This window comes from Rhinoderma darwinii, chromosome 6 (genome assembly GCF_050947455.1).
Source record: "Rhinoderma darwinii isolate aRhiDar2 chromosome 6, aRhiDar2.hap1, whole genome shotgun sequence".
In the NCBI taxonomy this organism is placed as follows: domain Eukaryota; kingdom Metazoa; phylum Chordata; class Amphibia; order Anura; family Rhinodermatidae; genus Rhinoderma; species Rhinoderma darwinii.
This window is the reverse complement of record NC_134692.1, coordinates 133114185-133142060: the sequence shown is the minus strand read 5'-3', so window position 1 is coordinate 133142060 and position 27876 is coordinate 133114185. Positions and strand designations below refer to the sequence as shown.

Sequence of the window (27876 nt, the reverse complement as noted above, 5' to 3'; positions counted from 1 at the left end):
AGTTAGGCACAAAGGATGTAGACAATATAGAGGACTGGGTATATCTACTGTTCTGTGGGTAGCAAAGGATCAGAAGTGTCGACCCTCTTCCAGGAAAGTCCAATCAATCATGGGCGAGAAATAAACGTAACGGAGTTGCTCACTAGGACCCGTGAGCATGGACACTTCTTCAGTAGGATGTAGAGAGTACCTGTAGGTAATAAGATAAATAAAGAGCAAACAAGAAGAACCATTTGGTACTTTAGGAAACCCGATAGCCGTAGGAAGCCATTGATATGTCATCAGCATAACAACTCGTAGATCCGGAGACCAATCAGGCCTCGGGCGGTAAACGTTGTGAGAGATCAGGCTGAGTTCCTATTGATTCCAGTAATGAGGATCTGCTGAGCGGCTGACTCGGGCGCCGATTACGCCGACGTTGAGGCGGTTCAGACCGCTCCAACGACAGCCAATCCGGGACCGGGAACGGAGCAATTTGCAAAAACCGAAATAGGGCTTCTAAATCCGAGGAATGGCGCAGGATAAAGGAGGCAGCATCCCTTCTGACGACCACGTGAAATGGGTGTCCCCATCTATAAGTGGCTCCCGCCGCTTTGATTTTTTCTAGCAGCGGATGCAGTAGACGTCTCATGTAAAGTGTCCGCGGCGATACATCCGGATAAATCGCAACCCTGCCTCCATCAACCGCAACCGGACCATGCGACCAGGCTCCTCTAATTATCAAATCCTTGTCAGAGTAATAGTGCAACCGACACAGCACATCCCGCGGGTTTGAAGGGTCGATCGGACCGGGTCTCGAGACTCTGTGCACGCGGTCCAATAGGAATGTCGCTTCCAGGGGTCTGTCAGTAACTTTGTTAAAGATGGCAGTAATTCTATTAGGGAGGTCGTCTCTGGGACCTAAGTCCGGGAGGCCCTTCAGTCGAATATTATTTCTGCGGCCCCTGTTTTCTTGATCATCCAGTTGAAGTGCAAGGGACTGCATATGTGTTCTATTAACAATGGCCGCCTGCTCCAATACATGAACCCTGCTGTCAATAGCGTCGACCGCACCGCCAGTGGCTGTAATCCTGGTGTCCACCCTGTCTACCTCACATCTCAAGTCTGCTATATCTTGCTGGTGGGATAGTTCAATTCTGGTCACCAGGGAGTCTAAGTCTTGTCTAGTAGGGAGAGCTTGTATTAGTTCCCTTAGTAAGTGAAAGTCTGCATGCAGGGCAGGTTGAAGGGGGATGCCCTCAGAGCTACCAGGCCTGGGGGCAGTGGTTGATGGCAAGGCACACAGGGAAGTGATAGGGGATACTGGCGGTACCTCATTACTCCTGAGTCCTAGGAGTGAAGCAGGCCTCGGTGGGTTGTCCAGCTGCCCCTGCATGCCAGGCGCCCCGGCCATAGTCGCGCTCATGCGATCCTCTGCTCTCCACGTGTCTGTTATCTGTGTTGCAGGCGCCATGACACCCAGTACTTCGGGAACGGCCTGAGACGCTGAGAGGAAGCGATCCATGCCTGTACTCCGTGTCTGAGATCGGGACAAGGAGCGGGAGGGTGTAGAGCTTTGTCCCCTACGTTTTCCTGGCATCTCCCGGTACTCAGGACGGGCTAAGCCTGGATTCTGCGGCACCACTGCACGGAGCTCCCCCGAAACGCGTGCTCACTCCGCCATGGCTAAGCCCCGCCCCCAGAGTTTTTTTTCTTAATACATTGTGTCCATAAGCAATGTCAGCCAATGTGTTTTTAAAAAAAAAAAAGCCAGTCCAGCATCTCTGCTCTCCATCAGGAAGTGACATATGACCTTCAACAGGCCGCCATGTTGATCTCCAAATAGAGATCAACATGGGAAAGTGTTTTGTATTACGGAGTGATTAGTAATTGAACGCTCCCGCTGAGCAGGTTGTTGGCTTTACACGAGGCTCTTAGACTGCCCAGAAGAATAGGCAAGAATGGGAATAACAGAAAAGTTGTTACAGGGCCTTATATATGCATTGACATGCCCCTCAAATGAGTTTTACTTTTTATTCCAATAATAATATACAGAATAACACCGGACAGAAACAGGGGGCTAAGTACACGTATAACAAGTTTAAAGAGGAACTTTCTTTTGTTTGCTATGGACAGGAAAGGTGAAATGTGGTTTATTTAATACATTTTCAAGAAGAAAGTCATCTACATGGGTAAATTCTTCACTGGTTCATTCCCTTGATGATAGTTTAATGTATAGATGCCGTTAGTTTTCTCAGTCATGCAGTAAGCATGATGTTCCACTAGGTGGAGCTGCTGAGCAAGAGTTAAAGAAATTAAATTAAAGAGGCTGTCACCAATTTATAACTTCCCGATCTCTTACCTAATCTAATAGGCGCTTTAATGTAGATGTTTTTATTTTTTATGACCAAGTTATAATCATTTTTAGTTTTATGCTAATTTGTTCTATATGCCCAACTGGGTATTTTTTTTTGTTTTTTTTTCATCATGTTGGCGTTGTAAAGAAAAGTGTATGACGCTGATCAATCAGCGTCATACACTTCTCTTCATTCATGCCCAACTTGTTTCACTGCACAGCGTGATCTCGCGAGATCACGCTGTGACGGGACTTCCTCCCGCAGGTCCTTCACAGGAGCAACGAAAGAGTCAACAGACCTCACCTCCAGCCGTGCAAGGATATTTATCCGAATCTGCAGTGGCTGGAGGCGGTCTGTTCAGTCTTCCATGCCTATGGTGAAGGACCTGTGGGAGGAAATCCCGTCACAGCGTGATCTCGCGAGATCACGCTGTGCAGTGAAACAAGTTGGGCATGAATGAAGAGAAGTGTATGACGCTGATTGATCAGCGTCATACACTTTTCTTTACAACGCCAACATGATGAAAAAAAAAAAACAAAAAAAAAAAAAAAAAAATACCCAGTTGGGCATATAGAACAAATTAGCATAAAACTAAAAATGATCAGAACTTGGGCAAAAATAAACGTATCTACATTAAAGCGCCTATTATATTAGGTAGGAGATAGGGCAGTTATAAACTGGTGACGCTTTAAAAAGTGTCCTGAATAAAATACAGTAAACTCCCTAGAAGACCACCTCTGTGGGAAGACCACCCCCTTATCAAGACCAGATTTTAATGTGACAGATTTTCAGTTCCACCATGTACTATTCATACTGCCCATCTTACCTCCCCCTGGAAGACCACTTTTCGATTCCATTTTGGGTGGTCAACTTAGAGGTTTGACTGGGATTTTGCCTGGTCTATTATCCATCATAAATGTGTATTCGTTGATGTCGCTGGTTTAGAATTGACCTGTTATTTAGGAGGAGCAGTTTTTCTTATTGGTTAAACCGTTGTTTCCTAACCACAGTACAGCCATACCTCCCAATGTTTAGACAGATGATAGACGGACACCAGCCTGCACATTTTTGTTTCCTACCTTTTTAGGCCTTATTCACACGAGCGTTGAATATGTCTGTATGTTGGCCGTTAAAACAACAGCCGTCACACGGACGCATGTATTTCAATGGGGCCGTCCACACGGCTGTTTCAGCCGACTGTGTGAAGGGTCCGTTGAAAAATAAAGCCTGTCCTAATATCTTCAGTTTTCACGATCCCTCCATAGGCTCAAATCTATGGGGATCCATGAAAACGAGACCCGCACAGGGGCACCTCGGACGTGAAAAACTCAAGTTTTTCCCATCAGTTTCCCAATGCTCGTGTCAATCAAGGTGTCATTTTAATGTCGGTTACAGGATGCAAATGAAGTGACTGCCACACCACCTAATACAGTGATATCTACATTCTCTCCTATACAGTGATCACCTCAGGACACCCAAATACAGTGCCACAACATGCCATACCCTTCAAAGTGCCAGACACGTGCCCCACTATAAAAAGGGTCTACCACAAGCTATATGAACAGCCAAATGCCCCCATATACAGTGCAGCTCCCGCGTCCTCCGTATACGATGCAGCTCTTGCGTCCTCCAAAAAATCCACAACAAATAGCAGATGTTGCGTTTTTTTACACGAAAAAGCAGCGATTCCGTCGCAAAAAAAATGCAACTCAGAAAAAAAAAAATCTTACCCAGAATTCTGTGTTTCTTCATCCAGGCCGGGCTCCCAGGATGATGTTTCATCCCATGTGACCGCTGTAGTGATCACATGGGGTAAAACGTCATCCCGGAAGGCCGGTCTGCAGGATGTCAGACGGTAAGTATGTGTTTTTTTGTTTTTTTTCCTACGTGCAGTTTTCCACAATCTGGTGCACTTTTTTGGCCAGAATTTTACCTGTGGCGCCCAGGGCGGATACGCTGTAATCTTTTACGCAGCTTTTCTGCCCTGTGCGAATATAACCTTACAGTTAAACTGGTAGCTACGCAGGCAGGGAGGGGGATTTCAAATGATTTACATGCCATTAATGGTCTGTAATAAACGCGGCAGCATGATGTGCGCTTCCCTATGTCTGATCTGAGTCTCTTGCAGATCCGTTATACAGATTTATTCATAGACTTTATATAATCACTGCCTGGCTCAGTCCTCCTCCACTCAGCCATCGCTCGATAGTCAAGAATAATATAGTGAATACGAGATTTGAGTCATTCGGGGGCGCAACAACATCTTATTGATTCTGCTGCGCTACATATAGATTTACAACATGGAATCAATCGTCTTGCTCATTGAAAATGAAGTCCGTGAATGAATCTGCCGTCACTGGTTTATTTAGCGCTTGTATACTTAAACATTGATTGTATTGAACGTACACACATTGTAATATAAGACTATGTGATGACTGTTCAACTTATATGACCTAGTGACAGGTCCTCTTTGAACATGTTCACCAGACACCGCTTTAGGACTTTTTCCGAGAGCGCTCTGATACATTGTTCTAAGCCGTGCACCAGTGTCAGTCGGACATGATCTGGACAGGTTTTCAACCTCTAGGTGTAAACACGAATGATTCTATTCACTGACAGCAAGAAAAGATATTGAACCTGATAAGTAATTGATACACACAATGTCATTTAAAAAGTTGCAGAGCTTTACATTAAGCAATGATAAGGATTGGAACCGTTCTGTATGTGTGTTTTGTGTGAGCAAAATGTATCACTCTGGCAGACGCTAATATCTAATATGAAACAGTGTGTGAAAGAAAATGGTGAGGGAAGGATGAAGATCAAAGTCTGCCAGAAGAGTAGAGATGTTATCGTGACATAAGCAGCTGACTACTGCTATATAAAAGGAGCCGCAGTGTAAGTGAGGACTCTACACACAATGAATGAAGAGTGAAGACGTCTATTGGAGGATTAAGAATGATCTGCTGAATCGCGCCGACCTCCTCCGTGCAGAGAATGTCATACTGCTGGAATACAGTTAGGGCCAGAATTATTTGGGCAGTGACACAATCTTCATGATTTGGGCTCTGCTGCCACCACATTGGATTTGAAATGAAACACTTTCAGGTTTAATTCAAGGGGTTGAACAAAAATATCCTGTGAAAAGTTTAGGAATTGCAACCGTTTTTTTACACAGCCTCCTCATTTCAGGGGCTCAAAAATAATTTGACAATTTCACATTACCATAAATAAAAAAAATATATATATTTTTTTAATACTTTGTAGATAATCCTTTGCAGGCAATGACGGCCTGAAGTCTGGAACCCATGGACATCACCAAACGCTGGGTTTCCTCCTTTGTGCTGCTTTGCCCGGCCTTTACTGCAGCGTCTTCAGTTGTTGCTTGTTTGTGGGTCTTTCTGCCTTAAAGGAACAGTGTCATCACAAATAATTTTTTTATATGTTAAAGATGTTAGTGCTTTAATAAAAATGTTTATTTTCATTTGTGTGTTTGTGTTTTACTGTTTCTTATTTTTTACACTTTTTCTTCCCTATGGGGGCTGCCATTTTTTGTTCCATTTCTGTGTGTGTCGATTAACGACACACACAGACATGGAACACGGCAGCCACAGTCCCATAGGGACTGCGAACGGCTCCCGTCCCATTGACTGCCGTGTACGGCGTCTGTGTGGGAACTGCGCATGCGCCGCTCCCACACAGTCCTATTCGAAATTGGCGCCGTCCGGCGCCATTTTCCTGTGGACCGGAAGTCGCGGCCGGACAGTAATATTACTACTTCCGGTCGCGGCTTCCGGACTTGTGCACATGGAACAGCGGCAGCAAAGGGAGCGGACGGGCCGGAGGGAGCCGCGGCGGCAGGAGCAGGTAAGAGATTTCAATGTATGTTAGTGTTTGTGTGTGTTTACTACTGTATGTAAACCTACTACACTGTGGGTTACCTCAAAAAATGGCGACACACAGTGTAGGAGGTTAAACCTTTCAAACCCCTCGTTTATCCCGGCACTAGCCAGGATAAAGGAGGGGGGGATGCTGAGAGCTCACTAGAGCGAGGGCTTTTAACCCAATGCTGCAATTTTGGGAACAGCTCCATCTAGTGACCAAAAATGGGTAGTATTATAAATTAGAAATAATTTATAATATTACATGGACTCGTGCAAAAAAATAAAAAAAATTTGAACAATGTTTAATCACCCACACACTAAATGTTTAATTTTTAAAAAAAAACCATGTTTTTCTGGCAACACATTCCCTTTAAGTTTTGTCTTAATAAAGTTTAATGCTGGATCGGGTTGAGATCTGGTGATTGACTCGGCCATTGCAGAATATTCCACTACTTTGCCTTAAACTCCTGGGTTGCTTTCGCAGTGTGTTTTGGGTCATTGTCCATCTGTCCTGTGAAGCGACGTCCAATCAACCTGCTGCATGTGGTGGAATCTGAGCAGAAAGTAAATCCCTGAACACTTCAGAATTCATCCGGCTGCTTCTGTCTTCAGTCACATCATCAATAAACACTAGTGACCCAGTGCCTTTGGCAGCCATGCATGCCCATGCCATCACACTGCTCCCACCTTGCCATCACACTGCCTCCACCATGCCATCACACTGCCCCCACCATGTTTTAATGAGGATGTGTTGTGCTTTGGATCATGAGCCGTTCCAAGCCTTCTCCATACTTTCTTCCTCCCATCATTCTGGTCCAGGTTGATCTTATTTTCATGATGTTCCAGAACTGGGTGGCTTTTTTACATGTTGTTTGGCTAAGTCTAATCCGTCCTTTCGATTTTTGAGGCTGATTAATGGTTTGCACCTTGTGGTGAACCCTCTGTATTTGCTCTCTTGAAGTCTTCTCTTTATGGTAGACTTAGATACTGATACACCTACTTCCAGGAGTGTGTTCTTCACTTGGGTAGATGTTGTGAAGGAATTTTTCTTCACCATGGAACGGATTCTGCGATCATCCATCACTTGTCTTCCGTGGACGTTTAGGCCTTTTGGAGTTCACGAGATCACGAGTGCGCTCCCTTGATTTGGCCACTCCTAACATTTGTTCGATCTCTCTGATGGATTTCTTAATTATTTTTTTTTTCAGCCTAACAATGGTCTGTTTACCTTGCATTGAGAGCTCTTTTGACCTCATGTTGTGGGTTCACAGCAACAGCTTCCAAATGCAAATGCCACACCTGGAATCAACTCCAGACCTTTTTACCTGCCTAATTGATGATGGATTAACGAGGAAATAGTCAATGCAGCCCATTAAATAGCTTTTGAGATAATTGTCCAGTTGCCCTTTTGGTCCCTTGAAAAAGAGGCAGCTACATATTAAAGAGCTGTAATTCCTAAACCCTTCCTCAAATTAAGATGTCAATACCCTCAAATTAAAGCCGAGAGTCTGTACTTTAAAGAGGCTTTGTCCCCACGTTATAAGTGCCCTATCTCCTACATAATCTAATTGGTGCTGTAATGTAGATAACAGTGGTTTTTATTTTATAAGTTATGAGCAATGATTTATGCTAATTAGTTTCTAATGGACAACTGGGCGTTTTTTACCTTTTGACCAAGTGGGCGTTGTGAAGAGAAGTGTATGAGGCTGACCAATCAGAGATCACGCTGTGCTGTCACATACACCCACATTAACTTTACTGAAGGGTCTTGAGAGTGAATAGGCATTGCCTCCAGAAAGGAGACGATGTCTACTCACACGCCCGACACTTAGGTAAAATTTCTGTGAATGACAGCACAAAGTGATCTCGCGAGATCACGCTGTGCTGTGTGAGTAAGTCCCACAAAAGCGTTGCCTCCAGCTAACTTCGGTAGTGTGAATAGACATCGCGTCCTGGCTGGAGGCAATGTCTATTCACTCTCAAGACACTTCAGTAAAGTTAATGTGGGTGTATTTGACAGCACAGCGTGATCTCGCGAGATCACGCTGTGCTGAGTACAAATGGACATGAATGGAGAGAAGTGTATGATGCTGATTGGTCAGTCTCATACACTTCTCTTCACAATACCCACTTGGTCAAAAGGTAAAAAACGCCCAGTTGTCCATTAGAAACTAGCATAAATCATTGCTCATAACTTGCTCAAAAATGATCGTTTTTCAAAATAAAAACCACTGTTATCTACATTACAGCGCCGATCAGATTATGTGCCCCCAAAAATCATAGCAAGTTACCGAGGGAGGAGGGGGATGCAGTTGCAGTCTCTCTCCCTCAGGGAGTCTGAGACTGCATGCTGTGGTGGGAGGAGGAGCAGCAGGGGATATATGATTGGCTGAGAGCACACAGCACAGCTTTAACATTACACCAGCAAGAATAATCTACATAAATGCAGAGGTCGCATATAATGCATATTTTTAATCTTGTTGTGGTTATTATTATTTGGGCTGTGCACTCCGATAGGTAATCCCTTTTTCTCCGCTTCTCTTTATTTCTCTCATTTGGTTATCCTGGCTATACACCCCCCCCCCCTATATTCTGGTACAGTCCACAAGTATTTAATTTTATAAAGTGCTAGACATTGACACATATAAAACCCTCTGTGTTAAGTGATACACAATCCAAATCTGTTCTGGTAAATACAGAGTATACCAATGTCTGGTACATAGCTGGGGGTGGTCTGATTGGGCATGTCCCCTGGGTGCCAGGAAGCCACCTTTGCCATGTCCAGGGTATCAAGATAGAGGGCTAGGGCAGCAAACTGAATCTTTGCCCCCAGGTGAAGGAAAGCCTTGCTACAGTGCTGTGAACCGATTATATAAAGCACAGATAGTAAGTTTGTGAACAGGGTTAAACCATCACGAGGAGGTCTCCACCCTGTTCTCTGCTCGTCTGTCCTCTCTGGTGCTCTGTGTTAGTGTGAAGCAGATGAGTGATGGATCATTGCTGTGTGAACAGACAACTTCTGCATACTGCTAGCGAGTAAGTACCACCCAGGATCCACATACATTTACTTACAATGTTTAATTCTTGGCTAGGGCTGTGGTCCTCGTGATGTATGGAACCAACAAACTTTTATATAACTGCAATATAAAATATTATTTGTGGGAATGAAATAACTTATGGGCAGATTAATACAACAAATCTAGATGGTGCAGAAGCCAGCTATTGTATATTTGGTAATAGTGTCTATAGGAACAGGGTTGCATCGGATGATGGGTGCCAGGAGACCGCTAACAAACCACTCTTATTCAGACAAACTTATAAATCGTCTGTGTGACGGCAGGTTTTTTTTTTTTTTATGTATTTCTATGGCGCTGTTCACACAGACTTTTTTTTTTTAACGGACCTTATGAAGGGCCGTAAAAAATAGAACGTCCTATTTTTTTCCGTTTTCACGGATTCCTCTATAGACAAGTCTATGAGGGCTCAGTGAAAACGGGTGCGAATTGGACGTGAAAAACTGAAGTTTTTGACAGCCGACTTTGCACATGTTTGTCTGAATATAGTCTTAGCCAGGGTATTTAGACACAGGGCTAGGCCAGTGAACTAAATATTTGCCCTGGGTGAAGGAAAGTCTACCTTTGACTCCCCTTATCAAAACTTCCCATTCACTTTTCTAAGGTTTCTCCCGTGCTGCACCTGTACTCTGGAATTCTCTTCATCGGAAAATCAGACTAATGGATAACATTCACTTATTACCCATCATAAAACACTACACGGTACCTTTTTACAGTCCCTGAATTTTACACATCTGCAATGTTTTTCATTTGTATGTATTTCATAATGCTCCTCAGATAGATCGTACATCTTGGCTCTCTATATGTACACTTTGTTAATATTATTAAATGGGTATTTCCATCTCCACAGGAATATAATAAAGGAATACATAAATATCTGATGTATTCAGGACCCACACCTATCTGTAGAACGGGACCGCATGATCCCTGTCCTACCTTGTCGCTGATCCCAGGCCACTGAGTTACGTAGTGGCCGGGAGTATGGAAACAGCCGAGCTTGCTGAAGTTTAAGTAACTTCCATAGAAGAGAAAATGGGAGTTATGGAGTCATTGTAGCACACAAGCTGTGCTGTTTCCATTGTTACCCTAACTGAGAAGCTGTGTTGCTCTTTGTGCTACGCTGTTTCCATAACTCCAATTCACTTTTATCAATGTTATGGAAATAGCGTAGCTCGGCTGTTTCCGTACTCTCGGCCACATTGTAACTCAGTGGCCGGATTGCAGTGCGAGCGCGAAAAGGGAGGACTTGGCTCAGGGGGCCCTATGCTTGAAATAGGTGTTGAACCAGCGTCTATCTGACATTTATGGCATATCTTCTGGATATGCCATAAATGTCTGAGATGAGTGCCTCTTTAAATAATCACTCACGGGTAAAGGAAGATGAGATTTATAGTTCTCTTTGTAGGATACTTCTAAGGATTACAAGGATGATTTAGCCGTTTCTGGGATTTCGGACTTGATATGCAGGGAGGAAAGCAGTCCGCGATTAAATACCTTTCCCCTACTACTAAGCCTATGGAGTACCAACATTTTTTGGGCGCTGCAGAACCACCTTTTGTAAGGGAAGGAAAGCCACCTAGTGCCATCAATAACGATACTGCGTTGTTCTGTGACCCTGACGTCCCACTTTTTTTTTTCCAAATTCTAACCTAGATTGTTATTCGCTTCTCATCTTCATATGAATGAACATGGTTGACTATGCACGTCTCCTCAAATCCTACAGGACACCACTTGCTCTTTTGAGTGACTTTCCACTTTTGTGCCTCATCAACGTTATTCAAGGAATAAATCTGGCGAAAACCACCTCGCACCCAAGTCTCGGGGTCACCGGAACACTGGGGACCCAAGCCCACGTCTTTGGGAAAAGGGGGTCCTATAGAAAAAAGTGGTCTGCTGGTCTTTATTCACTAAATTATCTGTGCGACTAGACGTATTTCAGCAGGGGCATAGCTATAGGTGCTGTGTAGGTAGCAGTCGCAGCCGGGTCCTAAATCTTGAGAAGGTCCAATTGGCCCTATCCCACATGTGAAGACACCAGCATTATAAATGGCACATGGTAGGTGCGGGACCCTGGTGCAGATCTTTAGGGCACAGGAGCTTACACACTGTAGGACGGCCCATAACTATGTTGTAACCCAGCAAACGTGGGTGGTGAGATTGGTGTAAATGCTCTTGTGCACCTTGTAAGATGACTGTAAACCGAGGAGCAGTTGCTGTAAAGTCTATGATTAGCAATCACTTGCTAATTCTTCAGCATATCTCTGTGTCGTTCCTCATTACAGAATATTTTTCATTTCCTCGCTCTGATGAGGAGGAAAATGTGTTTAGGGAGAATGCTTGATGCTGTTATAACGCCAGACGTTTACATTTATCTGCAGTCCCCAGACAATGAAGGTTCTAACAAAAAGCATATTTGCTTTCGCTGTCTAAGCTCGCCCCTGATGAATGCCATGGTGGTAGTGCGGATATTTGTTAGTAAAGCGCCATCACTGCTTCTTCACACTTGAATTCCTTCACTTGGTATTTTTAATCATTTAGTGCGTGGCTTGCAAAAAGCAGAGCGTAGGCGTCGGTGGTGTAAATAGTGTAGAAGTGAGCAGCGGAGCCGTTCTGGAAAGGATGGTTTATGCTTTTAGGGATTAAATGCCTATTTATTTATTTATTTTTGTTTGTAGGGTTGGGGGTAGTTAATGGTTAATTAAGAGTCTTGCTGTTCAGTTCTATCTATCTATCTATCTATCTATCTATCTATCTATCCTCTAAAGTAAATGTTAGTAATTGAGTTCAGAGATGGGACAAGGGTGGGTGGAGTAGGTAGCCACTTTGGCGTGCAATTTATGGATAAAACGAGGATCCGATCCCTGTTGAAAACAAGAATGAAGGGAGGCTGGGAGCGGGAAGGTGCAACCTCACTAAACTAGCACTGTGACTCCTTCATTTGAGGATCTGTGTGATTCACAGCAGTCAGACCCCCATAATCCGCCAGTGATGGTATATCCTATTAATATCCCCACTTACTGTCATTGGAATACTTCTTTAAAGGAAACCTGGTTTTGTATCACATATACGCACTGATTGCTGAGAGAGTGGTACGGGGGGGGGGGGGGGATAAAATAATTGATTGACCTGGCTATTGTGCTGAACGTCGGGACCTAAAGTGGTGGAATACCAAGAAAGCTTGTCATGCCCCTGATTTTGTGACTCTTTGATTTTTTTTAGGGGTATTTCAGAAATTTTTATTTGTGGCCAATCCTTAGGGGTCTGAGCCCCGGGACCCCCACAGATCAGAATGAAATGGCTGTGGTTCCTGTGACCATCCAGTGATCCTTTCGATTGGTTCGTGTGACCATCTCTGGTACGGCAACTTTACCAGTATACACCCAGTACTAAGCACAGTGTATTTGATTGCTGGTACTATAATTTTTGATTTACTGTCCATACAACACAGATATATCTTCATACTGATATTACAGCATTTATAATCATTCTAGTAGCTGCCAGATAGAAAATGATCTCATTGTCATGTTCACACACAGAGGTGGTTGACATCATCCGGTCCTGCTTGTCCTCACACAGGGTGGTCTTGTCTTTGGGCCATGAAATGTTCAGCTTGGTGGGACTTCAGGAACTGGACATGTTGCAAAAACATCTGGTCCGGATGCATGTGATCCCAGAAGATGTGTGGTGGACCTCTCTATGTAACCTCTTAGCTGCATCCATGATACAGAACACAGACCATACAATACGTGCTGTGTGTCCTTTTACCAAGAACAGATTATCTGAGGGGTGTAGCTATAGAAGATGTAGCGGTAGTAGTCACACTCTTGCTGTACAGGGCCCAAAGATCCTTCTGTCACATAAGAGGACACCAATATTTTAAAGGGTACATGGTATGTGGGGTCCCTGTTACAGATTTTGCCTTGGAATAATTGAATTGCTTTGTCAAAACGGGTGAATATTGGTGAGGTGTTTAAAGCCTTCCACCGAAGGTGAATTTGTAATTTCTGAACTCTACTTAAAATAACAATGAAATCACTGGAGTAAGACTAGAGTTTAGTAAAATATAACTTTTACTCATTTATTTAAAAAAAAAAATAGTGTGCAAACAAGAACACACTAGAACAATTTTATCAAAACACAGAATTATTCCCTAGTGTCAAGACAATATAGTGCCTATGCATTTTAATCAACGAGCAATGTTCATATATATTTTGTGTAAAGTGCATGTGATGCTCCATATTAGAAAATGAGAACAACATTTTTCCAAGACAGATGGAAAGTAGCATCTATGGGGTATTATGGATTATTTCTAAGAATTGTATCTTTGTATCCATTTTATCAAGTGGGATTAGATGAAACCGCAAAAATTTAGTTGCTCATTCAATCCATGGGGCGCCGAAGAGCCCAACTTGAATATCCATCTGGACTCCCTTTGGAGAACCACTGTATCTGTCTCCTCCCCTTATGGATGGATGAATAAGTTCAATCGCTGTGAACTTAAGGCATTTGCATTACCCCCGTGTCTGGCCACTGGTTTATCTCTGTCATTCGCAATGTCTCCTAGATGTTCCAGAACCCTCTTTCTCCATTCTCTTGTAGTTTTACCTATGTAGTCTAGGGGACAGCTACATGTAATTTTGTATACTACATTTTCTTGAGCTGCAGTTTATGAACTCCCTAATTTTGTAATTTTTTCCGGTATATGAGCTCGTAAATTGTTTCGTGTTTTGTATCACCATACAAGCCTTACAATGTCTGCATTTATAACATCCATTAGTTTTACCATAGTTTAACCAACAGGGATCTTTTTGGGGGCTTTTCAGATGGCTATGTGTAACCCTGTCTCCAATGCTTCTTCCTCGTCTATAAGTGACCTGTGCCCAGGGGGATATAGCTTCTTTCAAATCTGGGTCCATTTGCAGGATACCCCAGTGTTTTTAGTTTTTGTTTTGTTGGATCTGTCAAAGGTACCGATTTTAGTCTTATAGGTTGTTTAGCCTGTTCTTTTAGTTTCGGGACAAGAAGTTCTTCTCTTCTCTTTTGTTTTGCATGTTGAAAAGCCTCTTTAAGAGTCTTCAACGGGTACCCTCTCTAGGAATCGGATTTTGAGGTGTCTTGCTTGATCATTAAAATCTTTTGTCATTGGAGCAGTTACGTCTGAGTCTAAGGTATTGCCCCTTTGGTGTACCCCTTTTTAAAGGTTCGGGATGATGACTCTCCCATCTCAACAAGCTGTTAGTGGAGGTTGGTTTTCTGTATATGGTTGATGTTAAGCCTCCTTTATCATTTTTTGAAATGCAAACATATAAGATTGGTAGACATTTGTTATTGGATTCTGACGTGAACCTCAAGCCAATGATGTTGTTATTCAATGCTTCCGCATAATTAACATAGTCCCTTTCTGTTCCTCCTCATAGAATGAACACGTCATCTATATAGCGTGCCCACATTAGAATTGGGAAATTCAGATGTTGGCGCTCATCCGTAAATACCATGGTTTCCTCCCACCAACCCAGGAGCAATTTAGCATATGTTGGTGCACATGAGTTACCCATGGCTGTGCCCCTGAGTTGGTGGTAGATGCAACCATTGAAGAGGAAGTTGTTTCATATTAATGTGAATTGTAACCATTCTATGATGAAGGCATTATGTCTCTGTAGGTGAACCCCTCTTGTATTTAAGAAAAAATCCACTGCTTTTAAACCCATAATATGTGGAATTGAGGAATACAGCGCCTCTACATCTATACTGGCCAAGATTTGTATTATGGTCCACCGTGACATCATTGATTTTTGGTAATAAATTCATGGTATTTTTAGTATCCGAGGGTAAGGTCTGTACAAAAATTTCTCAATTTGTCAAAAGGGGGGTTGTTGTTGGTCCGCCTTTACTCATATTGCATATCTGCCTCCCAGATGCTGATGAGGAAGGGGGTGTCTGGCTGCCCTTTGTAGAGCCACAATATCTATGTGGCGCCACAGGGATAAATAACACCCTTCAAAATCAATTAATTCTACTACAATGATCAGAAGACACCCACTCTTGGTGGGTTCCACATCTCTTATTTTTATTTTTTTTTATAATTTTAAGCAAACACCTACAGTACACAATATCATGAAAAGTAGCAAGATGGAAAATACGGCAACACAAATATTAGCTATTGCTGCCTCCAAGAGTCCAATATAGGCTGAATTTATCTACATGTCCGATTTGTTGTTTTCCCCAAGATAAACCGCTCCAGTAGTTTCTGGCAGCCACTTATCTCTATTCCTCCATATTATATCATACAGGCTCCCAAATGGGGTATTGAGAGAAGTCAGCTGTTTGATAAAGATATTTCAGTCACAACTAATGTCTATGGCAGGGGTGGTCGTAGAGGAGTGTGGGCCATATAACAAGAGAAAAATGGGGCCCTGTTCTGATTGTGGTTCGTCACCATGCCATCCTTGTAACAAGACAGTCTGGTGTCAAAGGGACCGGCTTGTGTAGGTTAACACTATCCATGAGGGAGAAAGCAAGATGGGGGTAACACTATATATGCCCGCTTTCTTCATGGGCCCCATCACAGCCGCCTTGACTATATCTATGGGATGTGTGCTATTGGTGTATTGCCATCTTAACAGTTGTGACCATCTGAGTCCCATGTGCTACCCCCTGCTCTATCCAAGGTACCAGCCTCAAGCAGTTCAACATCATAAATGTTCCACTTCTGATCTTTTGTGCCTATACCCTATACTGGTGCATATTTTGGATTTCATGCTTTTTAGACAAGAGAATTCCTGCTCCTAGACCATGCGATATAGTCCTCTCCATGTAAGCGGTGCTGGACCTTCTGGAACAAGCCGTCTGTGTTTTAGTCTAAGGGATTTCATTGTAAGAGGAGTACATTTCTCTCTTTATCTTTGCCTTTGAGCAGGAGGATTTATCTTTCCAGTAAATACACCCTCAAGCACTTGCAGATCATATGCCGGCATATTTCAATTATGTACAGAATCAATTAGTAATCTGACACCGCCCCGGAGAAAATGAAGCTGCTTTATGTGTGGATTCCGCTCTATACTTTGCGGTATATCGCTCTCGGAGATTGCGTAATCAGTTCTATTTATTAATCAAGCCTAAGCTCCGACAAGTCCTAGTCAGTACACCCATATCCATGACATTCGCATTCAGTACACTCATAATATTGCCAGCCATATTTAGTGCCCCCATACTAATGTCATTCATGATCCGTACACATTTCCAACCATATTCAACGCCCCCTTATTAATGCCATTTACACTCCGTACACAATATTTCCAGCCATATTCAATGCCCTTGTAATAATGTCATTCACATTCAGTAGACTCCTATTGCCAGCTATATTCTGTCCCCCCATATTAATGCCATTCACATTCAGTAAAATCCTAATATTGTTAAACATAGTGCCCCCAAAACAATCATTCACAGTGCCCTCATACTTTTGCCAGCCACAGATCCAAAGAGATGAAAGTTGTATGACTGCAGGATCTGCAGTATACACAAGGTTTGTCATCTGTAACCATGGAAACGCATTGGTCTGCGCAGGAGCTGTATACACCAAATTGTATGATTTGTTTTAATCAACGCAATTTGCTAAGTTGGTTCATTTTTATTTATTTTAGATGCATGATTAAAAAAAAATAATAATAAAAAGGTGTTTATAGCATTTAAGTTGACTAGCATACATATATGGCTTTCCTGATAAAAAAATACTGAGGTGCCATGATTCATAGGTTAAAGTCTAAAGGAAGGAGTAACTACTCAGCAAAGCTTAGTCCTGCAATCAATATTTCGCTGCTGGGTTGTGACCCCGAGTATTACATTCTGCAATTTCAATGTATTCTGTTTGCAGCTATATATAGAGAACTTAAATACAATTTTCCCTGCAATATTTAGGTTAAGAATATTATTGAAGATGGAGCCACGTCTGCAGATGCTAGTTTTCCTCTGGACTCAGTGATGTAAGTGACTCATCTAAGAAAAAAATAAATATATATATATACACACACACCGTTATTTACCTTATATTGGCTTAAAATCGAGGATAACGGTTTCTAAGTTACTGTCTCAATCCAGAAGGAGTCTAAAGGTGCCCATACACTTTTTAGCGGTCATCTGAACGCTTATTTGACCAAGAGCTATTTCTCCTGGCAACCACCGACACATGCTTGCTCTCTCTATCGCTCGGCTCGGACAAGCGTGCATGTGTTTTCAATGGGGAGAGAGGAATAAGCCGCTGCCAGACATCTCTGAACTTACTGGGGGAACAAAGGATTACGTATGTTGATACCCATTAAGCCCTACCCTTGTCTTACCCAAGATCTGCCATTAGGGGACAGTCGGGACACCCTCATACACATTCGATTGTTGGTGCGTTTAGTCGACTGTCATTTAATGTGTATGGCCACGTTTAGGGCATGACTTGGACATTCGCTAACCAGATAACACCATCCATGGACAGATCCGCACATGACAGGGCTCTGGTTAGATATGTGCGATGTCCGAGCTTCAGTGGGATACCTTTCAAAGTCTGGGTTCACACACTGCGGTTCCCTTTTTTTGGCCATTTTTAACTTACCTTTTTTATGTTTTGGTTGATGAATTACTATTGAGAGACATGGGCGTTTTTCTACCAAAATAAAAAAAAATGCATGTAAAGGAACTCCACTAAAACGCACAGTGTGAACCCAGCCTGAAGCTTGCCGTATCCTTTAGATAGGTGTCAGCGGAACGTTTGTTCTGGCCGACCACTATTCCTCCCGACTCCATACACGTGCACGCTTGGCCGAGCGTGCATGTGTTTTCAATATGGAGAAGGCAAGATGCCGCTGCCAGACTCCGCTGGCAGCAGCTTATCTACTAACGGATAAGGTTTGGGCATATTAAAATTTAAAGTGCCTAACGCGTCTCTCCCCCGACATCTGCCGTCGGGGTGGAGTCGGGTCGCTGCTATACACATTAGATGGTCGGCTGGTCCTGCTAAAATGGACTTTCCTAAGTGACACATTTACTTAGGGCCCATCCATCTATATAGCAGTCATCCACTTGTAATTCCATTGTAATCTTGGTTGTTACCATTGCTCACACAGGATGTAATGACGGGGTAGGGAGACAGACAGGTGAGCCCTAATCTACCCGCCACTCAGTCCCTGCCTACTTGCAACGGCCCGTCGTAGGCGACGGCGTACAACTGGGCGACGGTCCCTACGCTCAATAAGTGCACGACAGACAAACAGACAAGGGTACACAGAAGTTAGGGAAATGGGGCAGTTGCCTACGGCAGCACCGTGAGCAACGAGAGTAGTGAACGAGCCAAGTCAAACCAGGAGTGTACGAGGTACCAAACGCAGAGAAGGAGAATTGTCAGTAAAGCCAGGGTCAAAATGAAGCAGAGGACAAAATGTTCAAGCAGCAGAGCCAGGACACAGACCGAATCACAGGCAAAGGAGGAGCAGGAAATGCAGGTATAAATAGACAGAGGGCGGGAGCTAGCTCCGTCTGGCCAGGCTGCGATAGGCTCTCCCACTCCTCAGCCTCCCAGCCTGACTGATAGAAGATGGTGTCACTCTCTCAGGCTTAGGAGCAGGTGCAGACTGATTACCCACGGGCGTCGACACAGAAGCTGTGCCTGGCAGATCCTTTACACAGGACATATCAATGTAATTTAATGGGTTTTTTGTAAATCTTCCCGTAAGAAATAGACCCCAGTGACAAGTGATTGTCTCCAAAGTCCTCTCCAAATAGAGTTGTCTTTTGCTGGATCTTTGGGGCTCATTATTGTATCAGAGCTTGGACACACCGGGGGATCCTCTGGTACTCTGCTGGGCAAATCCAACCGTGTATATTTTTTTACAGAAGGAAACGGTTTGTATATATTCCCTGCGAGCAGTGTCTTATGAGTGTCAATACCTTCCTGCTGGCTTCTCCTGAGGAGAATCTGTAGTCCTGTGAGGTTCCACCTCTGGATACATTTAATTAACGTTCGAGTGCTTGTTCATACGTTTCAGCCTTTCATGCTTGAAATGCTAATTAAAAATTGATAAAATACAAATACCGACCACTGGAGCGTTACCTTGTCATAAGATGGAACCTGTAGCCGGGCTGGTGAAGATTACGATGCAGATTGTATTCATTAGGTTTTCTGGTCTAGACACCCCCTTTCCATCCTCCCTGTGATGGCATGCTGGTTTCTTAGAGAGGGGTCTTCACATTAGTGCCCCTTCCCTCTTTCTGTTAATCAGAGCTGAGGTCAATATGACTTCCAGCCGGGATCCATTGAAAATAAAGGACATTTATTGTTTTCCCTGCAGCAAAATGAGTATTGACAGGCCGACCCCTCTATTTGTAGCACAGATCCCCCCTCAGTCTCCTGACTTCGGCTGCAGAAGAACATTGGTGATTTTGCCTTTTGGCTTATAAAAGGGGCTTTAGAGTAAAATGTAATCACATCATTTCTCTTACAGCAATAATAAGCGCCCCCCAGAGGAGAGATTAAATATTCCTCCTCCTATTGATATCTGGATCTTTTGTTCAGAGTCCTGCTGTACATTAAACTATATACAAGAAGTGCTATAAACCTGCTCAGCGACGGCTTCTTACAATATTATCATTTCAGACAATCCTCCATTGCTACCTGTCACCAAGTACTTTTTGATATATTTTGTTTTTTTAATATACAGGGTATTTGAGCCTCCATACAAGGCAACAAAGAGGGGAGGGCCATGTGGAGGCAGAATCCATGAATAAATACTGCACTGGGGCAATAAAAAAAATAATGTACTACGTGGTACAGTGGCGAATTTAGAAATTAAGTTTACAGAGTACGTATCGTTACAAAAAATAATCACCTTAGGCAGCTGTAGATGTGTATTACATGTGGTGCAGCCAGATACGTTGTGTATGATCTGTAGATTTGGGGTATTTTTCTCTCTCTCTCTCTCTCCATGCTTTCTGAGTGGGCGGGTTCTTCTTGGTGTGACGTCATAGCTGTGCCAATCAGAAGCCCCCCCCACTGCTCGTGTTCTTTTACTAAAATACTAACTGAGAAGCTGCAGCTACATCCCCCTCCTTCCCTTTTACTTGTCTATTATTTATCATACTCTAGATCAGGGGTCTCAAGCACGCGGCCCCTGGGGCTGTCATCTGCGGCCCGCGGGACACAGAGCCGCTAGTATCGGCTCTGCTCCGAGACTCTGGAATTCCCTGACATCGCTGTCCACATATGAACAGCGATGTCTGGGGCTTCTCCAGAGCCGGAGTCCCGAGCAGAGCGCTGGTGTCGGCTCTGCTCCGGTACTCTGTGGAATTCCCTGACATCGCTGTCCACATATGAACAGCGATGTCTGGGGCTTCCCCAGAGCCGGAGTCCCGGGCAGAGCGCTATTATCGGCTCTGCTCCGGGACTCTGGGGAAGCCTCTGACATCGCTGTCCATACATCGACAATGATGTCAGGGGCTTCCCCAGAGCAGGAGTCCCAGTGATGTCAGGAGCACAGCTGGAGTTGTCCCAGGAAGAGCCTACTAGCGCTCTGCCTGGGACTCCAGCTCTGGGCAAGCCCCTGACATCACTGTGTCAGCCTCTACAGAGGGCACTGTGTCAGCCTCTACAGAGGGCACTGTGTCAGCCTCTACAGAGGGCACTGTGTCAGCCTCTACAGAGGGCACTGTGTCAGCCTCTACAGAGGGCACTGTGTCAGCCTCTACAGAGGGCACTGTGGCAGCCTCTACAGAGGGCACTGTGGCAGCCATCTACAAGTGGGTGTGTGACAGTATCTGAAGAGGACACTGGCATTATCTAGGGGTGTGTTGCATTATCTACAGAGGGCACTGTGGCCCTATCTACAGAGGGCACTGTGGCCTTATCTAGGGGTGTGTTGCATTATCTACAGAGGGCACTGTGGCCCTATCTACAGAGGGCACTGTGGCCTTATCTAGGGGTGTGTTGCATTATCCATAGAGGGCACTGCAGCAGCATCTACAGAGGGCACTGCGGCACTATCTAAAAAGGGGCTGCCCAATCTTGACATGTGTGCTAACTGAGCCGCCGGACTGCATTTAGCGACACTTAAACTGGAAAGCTGGATTGTTGAAATAAGCACGTGGAGAAATATCTCAAATTTTAAACCTAATAACTAATTGATTAACAATAATTTTGTATTGTATCAAATTTGAAAGTAATGCGGCCCGTCAACTTCCCATTTTTTTCTATATGCGGCCCACTTACCCGGCCGAGTTTGAGACCCCTGCTCTAGATTATGACAATTTTTTTTGGTGACTGAACATTAGCAGAGAAGTTGAAGGCAGGGAAAAGAAAATAACAGTTTCTATTTTCTCATAATATAATACAAAAAGAAAAAAAAAAGACGGTAAGTACACTTTTTAACCTTTCCCAACGTGTGTGTGTGTACGTATACACACACACACACACACACACACATACACACACACACACACACACACACACACACACACACACACACACACACAGCAGCAGCAGCACTCACAATGCAATTCCAAGATGGTTTCGGGTGCAAGCAGCTAATCCCGATCCAGGGGATATAGATCAATATTGAAGAAAATCCCACAGCACTCCGTGTTAGTGAAAAAAATGGTGGTTTATTAAGCCAGCACAAGCTGCAACGGTTTTTTGGAAGGTAGGAAGAAAAAAGCGTAAATGAAAAATAGCTGCGGAGGGAAGGGGTTAAGTATTACACATAAAGAAAATCTCTGTCAGAAGAGACTGTCCTTAGAAAATCACCGTTATAATAAAAATCGAAATACTAAACATCTTTCTGACACTCTGCTCCAGTAGGGGGCACCATTTTGTCCTGAAAAATTATCGTTATGCTTGCAGTATTTAGCATGCTTTGTGCATGAAGAGCATATTCATTAAGAAGTCCCTAAGTAATACATAATTTTTTTATCGTTTTCCCTTAATTAGTACAGCAATAATAGTATTTAACTGAGCCACACCACAGAATAAATTACTTGAAGACTCTTTAAAGGGATTGTACGAGATTAGAAAAACATGGCTACTTTCTTCCAGAAACTGCGCCGCACCTGTCCGTGATGCGAAATTCGCAGCATGTCCTCAATTCCACACATATTATTCTAATACGTGTAGATGGAGTTTTTAAAACCCTGTCCACATGTGTTGTGCTGTAAATTGCTCCAGATTTTCACAGCGGAATCTGCACTGAAAATCTTCAGCAGTTTAGTAGCGTGTAAATTTACCCTTAAAGTGTAGCTAAACGTTTGACAAGCTTCTGACATGTCATAGTGACATGTCAGAAGTTTGGATTGGTGGGGGTCCGAGCACTGAGACCCCCGCCAATCGCTAGACGGAAGCAGCTGAAACGCCCGTGTGAGCGCTCAGCGCTTAATTTCTTTTCGGCTTTTTCCGGAAAGCCGATGTATCGGTGTACAGGCTCATAGACTTTCTATTCAGTCCGTACACCGATACATTTATTTCCGGAAAAAGACGAACAGATAAGAAGCGGCTGAGCGCTCACACGAGCGCTTTAACTTCTTCGTTCTAGCAATTGGTGGGGGTCTCAGTGCTCGGACCCCCACAATCAAAACTTCTGACATGTCAGAAGTTTGTCAAACCTTTAGCTACACTTGTAGCCTAGGTCGGATATTGTATGCTGGTTAATTTTAGAATATACAGTATACATATAGGCGTGCTCTATTTTCCTGACTTGATAAATTATATAATTCTGGCTGAATGAGGCTACCACTAGGGGGAGCAAATAGCATGTTTGATTTAGCTAGTATTAAACTCAATCAGACCTAACCCCTTCTCCTCGTTTCTTCTAACAATTCCCCATGACGTAGGCGTCAAACGTTTTCATCAATCCAATGCCTTCACCATTGTGATGGATCTTCTAGTCCTACCAAGCAGAGTCCATTTACTACCACCACCACGCTCCCTTATGTTTAGACTCTATAGAGTACAACATGTTTGGACATAGGGCTAAACGGCAAAATTTGTTTTTTTCTACAGCAAGGAATCTTTAATCGTGCTCTCGATGCTAAAAAGCCGTAAAAGCGCATGTAGTAAAATAACATGCCAAGTCTCTGCCCGACCATTTGTATGACTATTTTTAAATCTATATGCAGTGAGCTCCCCCTAGTGGCAGCTTCAGGTAGCTGCTATGACATCAAGCAATGGGGTCTCACCATAGACCATGTCACTACTTGCCTCTCTGTACACAAGTGTCAGCCATTTAGGCTAGAACTGTACACTAATTTAAAAAAAATGATTATTAAAGGTAGATATTTCTTGTTAATATGATCATTGTAACTTGATTATAAAAGTGGTAAAGTTGTCTCTATGTAATAATACACATTGTCCATAAGATGGCAGTATTGGTACACTCATCGCTTATATTCTTGAAGATAACCGTGAATGCTTCACTGATTTTATTCAAGATAAAAATGATTGGATATTTAGACTAGTATTGGATTTTCTAAATCCTCTTCGTCGTCGTTAACATAAACCCATTTTTTTTTTCTTTTAAATAAATCTGTTCAGCTTTTAGGTATTCTGTATATAATGGATTTAAGAACTGGGGAGGGAAGCATCGGACATTTTTTGTTCTTTGTTGATATTTTGTTTGCTGTGGTTTTTTTTGTTGTTGTAGAGAACATAATTTAGAGAGGGGTTAGATCTAATAGGTGATGGCTGACCGGCCTTGTTGGGTTTGGTACGCAATTATCGTTCATTCTCAGAATCCAGCTTTGGTTGCTTCGATCTGAAATTGATCCCAGTAAATTGACAAAGTAAATGTTTTAATCTTGTTTCATTATAGAGTTTAATGTATGAAAAATATGCAATGAGCTCCCCCTAGTGGTGGATGCAGGCAGGCAGATTTTTAATTTTTAAAGCGTACCTGACTAAGCATTTTCACCTCCTATTCCCCCTGTTTAAGCTGCCACCCTATTTTCTGTTCTTTCCATAGTTGGGGGTGTCAGATATGTAAATCTGCCAGTGCAGTACAGGGGGACTTTCATGCCCACACTTCCAAGCTACTAATCTCTCTTTATGTAAACAGCCAGTTCATTGCTGCTAAGCCGCATGTAAGTTATCTTTTTAGTGTGTGTATATATATCTCTCTCTCTCTCTCTCTCTCTCTCTCTCTCTCTCTCTCTCTCTCTCTCTCTCTCTCTCTCTCTCTCTCTCTCTCTCTCTCTCTCTCTCTCTCTCTCTCTCTCTCTCTCTCTCTCTCTCTCTCTCTCTCTCTCTCTCTCTCCATTCTCTCTCTCTCTCCATTCTCTCTCTCTCTCCATTCTCTCTCTCTCTCCATTCTCTCTCCATTCTCTCTCTCTCTCCATTCTCTCTCTCTCTCTCTCTCTCTCTCCATTCTCTCTCTCTCTCTCTCTCTCCATTCTCTCTCTCTCTCTCTCTCTCCATTCTCTCTCTCTCTCTCTCTCCATTCTCTCTCTCTCTCTCTCTCTCTCTCTCTCTCTCCATTCTCTCTCTCTCTCTCTCTCTCTCCATTCTCTCTCTCTCCATTCTCTCTCTCTCTCTCTCTCTCTCCATTCTCTCTCTCTCTCTCTCTCTCCATTCTCTCTCTCTCTCTCTCTCTCCATTCTCTCTCTCTCTCTCTCTCCATTCTCTCTCTCTCTCTCTCTCTCTCTCTCTCTCTCTCCATTCTCTCTCTCTCTCTCTCTCTCTCTCTCCCCATTCTCTCTCTCTCTCTCTCTCTCTCCATTCTCTCTCTCTCTCTCTCTCTCTCTCTCCATTCTCTCTCTCTCTCTCTCCATTCTCTCTCTCTCTCTCTCTCTCTCCATTCTCTCTCTCTCTCTCTCTCTCTCTCCATTCTCTCTCTCTCCATTCTCTCTCTCTCTCTCTCTCTCTCTCTCCATTCTCTCTCTCTCTCTCTCTCTCTCTGTCTCTCTCTTTTCCTAAGGCCCCATAGACACTAATTGTAGAGGACGCACAAATGCGCTACTGCCCCACCATTCAAAATCATCCTCACTGCGATCGTGCACTGAGGAGGAACGGGAGTCGGGACCCCTATTCTAGTGATCGGGGGAAATTGTAGAAAAACCCTTTTAATGAAAAAAATAAATCTGTATCCAGTAAGCGCCTCCTAGTGGTAAGGAATGGAATTGTTCTTTAAATTTTTCTATTTTCTAGGAAAAACCGCTATTTCACACTTGGTAATTGTGTTGCATTTGTGCTTTTCTTATCCTGATAGAAGTTGCATGAAACAAAATCTCATTGTGGTTGCAGCTATGTCCCAAATCCATAACTGCACCCTAACACGTTTTTCATGCGTTGCAATTCCGTGTGCCATCAGTGTTTGTTCCGTGTGGCATCAGTTGTTGTCAGTGTTGGTGCACATTTCTTTATTTTTATTTATTTTTCTCTGCATTTCAAGGAACTGGTGCGTGAATCACGATTGACTTCAATGGGTGCGCGATCTGCAAAAAAAACGCATAAGAAAAGGATATGCAGTGAGTTTCACGGAACAGAAACACGTGGCGTGAAAAACACCGTATATGAATGGCCCCATTGAATTGCATAGGTCCAGGTGACGGCATTTGTTTTAACGGCCGTCACACTGGCGTATCCGACGTTCGTGTGAATAAGGCCTAAGGCTGCGTTCACACCTCCATAATACAGCTCCATCACAGGAATGCAGGAAATCCTTTTCCAAAGTTTTCACATGACTGTATTGGTATTTGGCATTAAATATATGACGGAGTGTCCTTGACCAATTGAAATGTTGGAGAGCATGGTAATGTATTATTGTGCCTGACATAGGGAGTATAGATTGTGTGCGCCATTGGGGACAGGGATTGATGCATTCTGTATACAGCATCCTACAACAGATAATTAATTGGCGTTGGAGCGCTAGCTTCCCGGCCGTTAATGCATTTGCTTGATTTATATTGTGTTCTAACCACTTGAAACTGTATGAGCCAAAAATAGAAAGGGAATAAAAATCCGGGTTACGCAGTAGCACAGAGGCAATAAGTGAATCACAGCTCCAGACAGAGTGAGAAAATAAGATCCTATAGTATTGGTCAGAGGAGATAAGGAGAACAAAGTAAGATAAGGGGCATATCTATCTAATCTAATCTATCCGGGAGACGACCTTAACTCTTTTTTTAAGACTAGATTTTTCTCCTGCATTGTGGGGGGTCGCTGTGGGTCCTTAAGGCTGTGTTGACATTTGCATCGGAGGATCCGTCAGGAAACCTGACTGAACCCGTTGCAGTCAGTTAAAAAAAAAAAAATAACGACAAGTGTGAACAGAGCTTATTGCGTTTTTCCAGCATCTGTTATGACGTATGTTAGGGTATGTTCACACGGCTTATTTTTGGTCGTTTTTTGGGCCGTAAACAGCTGAAAAATCGGGAGCAGAACGCCTCCAAACATCTGCACATTGATTTCAATGGGAAAAACAGCGTTCTGTTCAGACGGGCCGTTTTTTTACGCGGCAGTTTTGAAAAACAACACCCGCGATAAATAAGTGCATGTCACTTCTTGAGCCAATTTTCATTGACTCTATAGAAAAACCGCTCCAAAAACGCGGGTTGCTAAAAAAAAAACATGCGAAAATCAGGAGCGGTTTTCCCTTGATTTTCCATATTTTCAGACGTTTTCAGTTTTGTGTGTGCACATACCCTTACGTTGTGCGACGTGCCTACTCTGACCCGTCACGCTACAGAGTGACGCCTCTGTGTCTTACTGGGTCTGCATCGTGGTGGTGGGACCAGACTATTAAAGTGATGAAAAGGAAAGGCAGCGGCATTTTGAAGATTCGTGTCACCGCTGAGTGCTGCTGAGAGATTATTATAAGGCGCTTGGACAGCAGGGTCTGTACTCTGGGTGGGTGCTAAAGTCTGGGGTCTTTGGAGAGGCAGGGGCAGTACCGGCTGGTCCCATCCACTTTGCTATTAGGAGACTGAAACCTATACAGGACTCCATTGTTAGAAAACAAGGGGGTGGAAATTGGGTCAAAAACCATGGAAATGGGATGGAGGGGAAACAAATGTCAGGCTCAGGCTGTTCTGTCCTCGGTGTGTTTGCCACGCTGGTGGGTTCTGAAGTCTGGGCGCTTGATAAGGGCAATAGGTTGGGTGTGGTCTACATATTAAAGGGGAGGGCACGGCACATGTTTTAAGACATTTCTCAAAAGTAGGTGAGTATGTTAAATTGATATAAATTTAAGGTGCATTCTCAGGCTGTGGCAGCGGCATGCGGCTGGAACCACACATGTGCGGTGGCTAAGGGCCTCGTGATTTTGCCGGTAACACTGGAATTTCCAGCAATATCGTGCAGTCATTAGCCACCGCATGTGGACGTGTTTTTCTCCTCATGCGGCCGCCACAGTGTCAGAATGCACCCATAGGGCTTGTCCACATGTAACAGAATTGCTGCCTATTTTCTGTCCAGAATTGCGGATGGAAAATAAGTGGAATACAGTAGCCGCGAAGTGGGAGTGATTTAACATATGTCATCCACTCGCTGCCGAGAAAGCAGTTTTCATTGCATTTTTCGCCTGCGGCGCTCAATGGCCGCTGCGGTAAACCGCGGCAAGTGTTCTACCG

General features: G+C 43.6%; 1 protein-coding gene across 1 annotated transcript in view; it reads left to right on the top strand.

Annotated features, from left to right (window-relative positions):
• The window catches only part of LOC142655814 (ankyrin repeat and fibronectin type-III domain-containing protein 1-like), a 219469-nt gene that overhangs the window by 11663 nt on the left and 179930 nt on the right, over positions 1-27876 (top strand). The window contains exon 3 of the mRNA XM_075830400.1: positions 17206-17270. Coding sequence (XP_075686515.1) covers positions 17269-17270 — 2 coding nt within the window. The 5' untranslated portion in view covers positions 17206-17268. The remainder of the gene's footprint in view (positions 1-17205; positions 17271-27876) is intronic.